Raw genomic sequence first — 6,593 nt, 5'->3', positions numbered from 1 at the left:
GGGGGAGGTCGTTGCGCCGCGCGACATGTAGAAGCCAGCAGCCGGCCTGGCGCAGCAGCCTCATCCCCCGGCGGGGCGGGGCGGGGCGGCTAGACGACCAGGGGAATGGACCCACCCCCACCCGGTTCGCCCCCCGCGCCGGTGTGCTCACCCCGGCGGGCCCCTGACAGGGCGGCACGGTGCGTTCACTTTCACCCTACCGCGTCCAGACGTCTCCGTCTCTGTTTCACTGACTGCTGATCCAGCCCCTCTCATCTCGCTCGCTCTCATTGCCCGCCCCGCCCTGCCCCGTTCCGCCCCGCCCGCCCCGCACGCTCTGAGTCGGTGTGCGCTGCTCCTGACGTGTCTGGGGGGCGGGGGGTGGTTTTGGGGGCAGAGCAAGGTGAATGTGCGGACAAGGCGATGAGCGGGGGGTGGGGTGGGGGTGGCGAGTGCCGTCCCACAGGACGCCAAGAAGACGTTTCACCTCGGGTTCGGAGACCCACTCCAGGCCCACTCCAGAACAACTCCAGGTCCGACTCCAGCCCGCTCCAGCCTCCCAGGGGGGGTGGATGGTGGATGGAGCAGCGGTCAGTACACACCGCTCGGCCAGGGCACGCCCACCTCACCTCACCATCGGCGTGTTTGTATTGTGTTACCAGCGTCCTTGGCAGGGAATACAGCTCGACTGTAGAGGTAACAGCGAGGGCATAACCTTCCCAGCCGTGCCCAGCGCGTACAGGCGTGTGCTCGCCCCGCCGCGCCGTGCCCTGCTGCCCTTCTCATCTCCTGTCAGGGGCGCATTGAAACTTTTCAAGGCAGAACGCTCTGGTGGGCGGACTAGGCTGGGGCCTCCCTGCGTTACAAGGTCGCCTGGGCCCGCCTCTCGCCTTGTACCACGGCGGGCCGGGGGCGCGGGGCGGCGCAGCGGCGGGCTTTGAACCCCCGCGCTGCCACCCCGCGCCGCCACCCCCTCGCCCAGCCCCCTCGGGCCTCGGAGGACGCCAGGGGGCCGGGCCGGCGGCCTCGTTGATGGGCCTCACATGGTGTCCTGACGGCCTGATGACCTCTCCTCTCCGGCCTTGTCGCGAAGGGGTCGAAAGGGGGAGGGGATGCTGTTGATTCGCCGTTAAAGCCCCGCTTTCTTCCATTTTGTTGAAAGAGAGAGGTCTGGGGAGAAGGGGGTTGTGTTCGCCCAGGTTCGACGGCCCCATTCAGTCCACGTCTCGCGCTAGAGCGCTAGAGTAGGGTCAATAGGATTTGTTTTGCAAAGGAAAAGGAGAGGGGTGGGGGGGGGCACAGTTTTCTTTTTCTGTGATCTTTGCTTAAGGGTTTACGTCCAACGATTTTTATCAACACAATCTTTTTCGGAGGCCGTGAGGATATAAATGGACTCTACCAACCTTTCGGTCAGGTTGAGCGGTCGAGCAACCCTCGCAACCAGACTAGTTCGGACAGCGGGCGAAACGGACAGCCGGGCATCTGTTTTGTTTCAAAGACTGACGGTCAGCCCCGCGGCCAATATGCATTGGTTTCCGATTGGATGCCAGCTGCCCCCTCTCCCCCTTTCTACGCCTCTGTCCCTGAATGAGAATCCTGAGCCTGATCCGCCTGGACGCTGCGGATGGGGATGGGAGAAGGGGGTTGGGTGGCGGTGGGGTGGGGAGAGAGAATAGTGCGCCAGTTTGAGCCCCTGGGAGAGAGGAAGGGCAGCGCAGGGGGCGGTGGACGAGGAGCAAATATTGTGTCCTCGCCCAGCCCCTGGGGGGTCCATAGCACGGCCGGGCTGGACAGCGGCCGGCACCATCCCCAGCGGGCGTGACCTTTGCGTGGCCCGGCCGTGCGAGGCGAGCCCCCAGTCCAAGAGTCCCGCCAGCCGTGGTCTGGTAGCACTGGCACTGCGGGTAGCTGCAAGTGGTGAGTGCGGAGGTGGAGGGGCCGGTCGAGCACGAGCACACCCGGCCCCGGCCCCCGGCCACGCGCGGCGCGGCGGGGTCAACGCGCCCCGGGGCAGGGAAAGGCCAACGGCGACGGCGAGCACGCGTCGAGGACGGTGCGGGGGTGGGGGCGGGAATGGTGGTGGTGGTGCTTTTGGTGGTTGAGGTGGTTATTACCAGGCCGGTCGAACGCTATATTACCCCCAACCAACCACCTTTCCATCCCCCTGACCCTCCTCCGACTCCGACCCATCGCGCTCTTGATTGCAACCCCCCCGGGGTCCCGGCCGGCTGCGGCTGGCCCGGGCGGCGCCCTCCCCTGGCCGGGCCGGGTCGTGGCTGGCCCACCCCGGACGAGGGAAGTCGATCTGTTCCGGCGTGCCGCCCGCGAACTGAACACGGAAGGCTCGCTAGGGCAAGTGGCTGACCTCCGACCCACCACCACCACCACCACCACCACTACCACTACCACGCCACCACGCCCCGCCCGGTGCGCAAGTGGCTGTCACTCCGGGGGCACTTTGGGCGCGGAACACGGACTGCCAATGGAAGGGGGTGGGGACAAGGGGAGGGGCGACAGGCGCTAGGCCCTGCGCACCGGACACGGGAACGGGGAGGGAGGGGGGGATGGAGGGTAATGGCAAAGTCGTTGAACTGATGATCGGTGCGGGCTAGGCTGACTGCCGGGGCTGGCACCAGCCAGTGCCCCGCTGTGCCCCGCCGGCTATCGACCGGACAGTCTACCTCGGTAGCGTGACCAGCTCGGCACCTGCCCTGCCCGGCACAACAGCCAAACACCGCAAGTCTAATCAGGCTGTGATGTGCATGCGACAAACGCGACAACCTGGACAGCGGCGTGCAGCTGGTGCAGCTGTACAGGTGCATGGCGCTGGCGCTGGCGCTGGCGGCACGGCGGCAATGTCAACGGCCGGGTTACCCCTCGCTTCCCACTCACACACACATACTACTGTGCTTGGTCCGGGCTGCAGTTTCCGGTCTGGGGGCCAAACGGAAACGAAGCGCACCGGAAACGGTCCTCGCGGTCCTCGCGCTGCGCGCGATGTGTGTGTGCGCGCGTGTGTATGTGCGAGCGCGCGCGCGGCCAGAGTTCGAATTTATTCGCCGCGCCGCGGCATTTATTGCGCCGCAACACGAAACTACAAGTTCCGCCCGGCCACTGGACCACTCTTGGACAGTGCCGAAAAACTAGTATCATAGCTCATCGATTCAGCCTCCTGGTTTGTTTTACGTTCGGCTCCAGCGTTCGCCCCCCTCTCCCCCTCTCCCCCTCTGCTCACCATACCTTACCTTACTGCTGTGTTGTCAGACCGGGCGCGCTATACCTGCCGGCCAGCTGAGGTCCCCGGCTCCGCTCAAGCTCCGTTATGAAGTGCACCGGAGCTCCCGCTCTCCCTCTCCATCAGTCAGGATGGCCGAGCGGTCTAAGGCGCTGCGTTCAGGTCGCAGTCCACTTCTGTGGGCGTGGGTTCGAATCCCACTTCTGACAGAACCTTTTTCCTCTGTGATTTCTTTTAAACCTTTTGCGAGTCAGTTGGCGTTTGCCTTGGTGATCAGATTTCGAACTTGTGACTATGTGTGCTTCGGCTCTTCGCCAGTTTGGCGGTGGTGTGGATGGTGACGTTAGCACGCTTCAGGTTGAGAGGTTGAGCCTGGGCGTCGTCGGGTTGCCCTAGTGCGCCGTAGTCGCATAGGGCTTCCTTCGCTTGCGTTCACGCCTCGCGTGGTGCTTGCGTCGCCCGGCCCACCCGTTGGCCAGGGGAGCCGAATAGGTTGCCTACCGCCCGGGCTCGCTGCCAGGCCAGGCTGAGGGGCAGGCATTGCTCAGGAGGACGTTTGCTCACGGTAACTGAACTTTTGTTGCAGAGGAAAGCTCCAGGCGTCGTTCTCGACGCGCGGCCGCGGCCAGCTCCATCAGCATGGCCGTGGACACTCTGTCGCCGAGCCCAGCGGCACCGCTGCTCGCCGCCGCCGCCCCCACGGCCGCCGCGACGCCCGCGGTGCCGACGGCGGCGGCGCGCCGCCTCAGTTCATCGGCGAGCTCCCACACCCCGCCCCTGGTCCAGGACGGCCGGGGCATGTCGCCGCTGACCGCCTATCGGCTCCGGTCGCCCGTCATCAGGAAGGTGTCCCCCATCCGGGTGACGCCCCTGCTGCCCGCCAACAGGCTGTCCCCGAGGTCGCCTCTCACGGCCACCTCCTCCGAGACCAGCAGGTCGTCCGCAAGGTCACCGCTTACGACATCGGCCTCGGATATCGGCAGGACGCCGTCGAGGACGCCTCTCCTAAGCGCGGCCTCTTCAGCTTCATCTGACGCTCCCAAGAGCAGGTGCGGTAACCAAGTTTAAAAAAATTGTTTTGAAATTTGCACTTTAAAAAAAAGTAAAATAACAACAACAAAAAGAAATTTGCATGTTGTCCATTGTCTTTTTCTAGTTCTAGTTATACCCCATGAAAGTATTTCATGATGGGGGAATTCAATTACTGGCCTTCCCTTTCTTTTCACCTATCGTTGACTCCGTTGCCTGGATGTAATGTCAGAGCTCTTATTGGCAGTCCAGCGACCTGTTGCGCGGGATAGTGGGGCCAGCAGAGTAGTGTTGACTGTTGACATCGGCGACTGCCGGCGGCGGCATGTTGGGCCGTTTAACCAGTCTTATACACATCTGTTTTATTTTAGCTACTTTAGCCGTGTGAAAAAAGAATGATTTGGGAATGTTTTTAATTTGTTGCGACGGCTGCTAATGTTCTTTTAAATTTTATTTCATTTTGTTCCATTTTATCCCCTTTACTCGATTTTTAATAGTATGAATTTTAAAACTTTTAAAAACTTAGTTTCACGTCTTGACATCCTTATGGATAATTATTACCTGGATTATTAGTGTTTGCATCACAATGCCTTACCATTTACGTAGTAATTGCAAAAAGAGAAGTTGTTGCGTCAACATCTCTCCTGAGAAAGTGGTAAAAAAAAGGAAACATCGGTGAGGTCACCTGCTTTGCAATGTGTTCAAAACACTCACGTCCTGTCTGAAATTTTCTGTGAATTGCATTTGACATTATACTTTTTGTTTATTTTAGGACTAATGTTGGTGAAAGCTCAGCGGAATCCAAAGCTGAACAGTCTGGTCCACCAAGTACCAAAAATGTAGTTATAGTTGTCAAACCAGAACAGGAGGCATCAGGAAGTACCTCATCTAGTAGCCAAAGGTAAATAACCTCTATTATATTCAAGTTGTACATTGAACTCTTTGCTACATACTAATTAATTATATTTCTGTTGTAGGACTTCTGCATCAACTGACCTTAAACCAGTTTCTATACTGAAACGAAAATCTTCTCATGAAGAGGGTTCTGTAACTCCCCCTGTAACATTCTCCCCATCTGTAGTAGATCAAACATATCGTCGACAGGGAATTCTCAAGAAGTCCGGGGGAAGTTTTGATGAGTCCCATCTTCGTAGAAGTTGTTCACCTGATACTGAGTCATCAGGTTCAATTTTGAAGAATAGGCAACAAAGAAGATCTTCCCTCGAGGAAAACTCCAATAGACAGTCAATTTTGAAAAGGAAAGAATCTGATGGACATGAGCCTCATGGTATTTTGAAAAAGAAAAATCAATGTGATAGCATAAGCAAACAAACTCATATCTCCATTGCTGACCATGTTATCATGGCTGCCAATGGTGATATTGCCTTACTTCATGATGATGATGTGAGACCTATCTTGAAGAAGCGAAGTAGCACTGAAGAACAGGCAATTGTAGATCCAGCATCTTCCTCAAGTGAAATTACACCAAGGCCAATTCTAAAGAAAAAATCTAGTACAGATACAGATGAATTGGATGAATGGCCCATAAAAACTATTTTGAAAACATCTCGAAAAAGCTCTAGAGAGGAAAATTCTGATTTAATTGAAAGCTTACGGCGGAGGTCTGTTGGTTCTGCTCCTTTATCAAGATCATCAGGCCAGAGGCTGTCTTTCTGTGAAGATGATGACCAGGGCTTAGATTCTGAAAAAGTCATTCAAAGACAAATCAGATCCTCCAGGTCGTTTACATCTGTTAGGCCCACAAGTCCGTCAGGTTCGCATAGTGACTTCAGCTCTGTTGCATGGCGAAGGAGATCCTGGGAACATAGCTCAAATACAATTAAGCAAATGGACTTGGCTCGGAGGTCCCCATCTGTTGCAGAACGGGTTTCAAATATGGAATTTGCTTTCCAATCTAATGGGGCCTTACCTAAACAGCCAAGAACACGCCCCTACCGGGCCAATACTCAACCAGTCACTGCTGAAGAGATATCGTCCTCAAACAAGTAAGGATTTTACTGTTCTCTTTTCTTTCTAGACAGTCCCTATTTTACAAAAATCAGGGTACATAGGGTTTACTTGAAGTAATACCCCATCCCATATACTATTGAATTACCATCTCATTGGTTTTGAATTAGTTTTTGGCCTTCTGCTTTAGCTCCAGGGTCTCAAATGCATAGACATCTAGGCCATGGCTAAAGCTTCACTGCCTGAGCAACTGCTAACAATTTTGGTTTCACTGGCAGAGTGCCAGCATGAGCAAGGGGGCCTCCTACTCTATATCAGGAACAGGAAAATCCCATTCAACCTCCGATGTGTTCTTTCTTTTCCTGTGTAACTTTTCAACAAT

The 6,593-nt window shown here is 56.4% G+C and overlaps 1 protein-coding gene and 1 non-coding gene across 2 annotated transcripts in view; both read left to right on the top strand.

Moving 5' to 3' along the window:
* Window positions 1–6,593, top strand: part of LOC113215821 (supervillin) — a gene marked incomplete in the record, with an annotated part of 59,433 nt that overhangs the window by 14,263 nt on the left and 38,577 nt on the right. Inside the window, 3 exon segments of the mRNA XM_052269734.1 lie at window positions 3,801–4,263; window positions 5,016–5,144; window positions 5,221–6,249. Of these exon segments, the coding sequence (XP_052125694.1) occupies window positions 3,854–4,263; window positions 5,016–5,144; window positions 5,221–6,249 (1,568 nt within the window).
* Trnal-cag (transfer RNA leucine (anticodon CAG)) lies at window positions 3,340–3,423 on the top strand. The gene has a single exon. It is a non-coding gene; the product is annotated as a tRNA-Leu (tRNA).

This window comes from Frankliniella occidentalis, unplaced genomic scaffold (genome assembly GCF_000697945.3).
Source record: "Frankliniella occidentalis isolate FOCC.00 unplaced genomic scaffold, Focc_3.1 Scaffold100, whole genome shotgun sequence".
NCBI classification, from domain to species: Eukaryota; Metazoa; Arthropoda; class Insecta; order Thysanoptera; family Thripidae; genus Frankliniella; species Frankliniella occidentalis.
The sequence above is the reverse complement of the archived record's forward strand: the minus strand, read 5'-3'. Positions and strand labels throughout refer to the sequence as shown.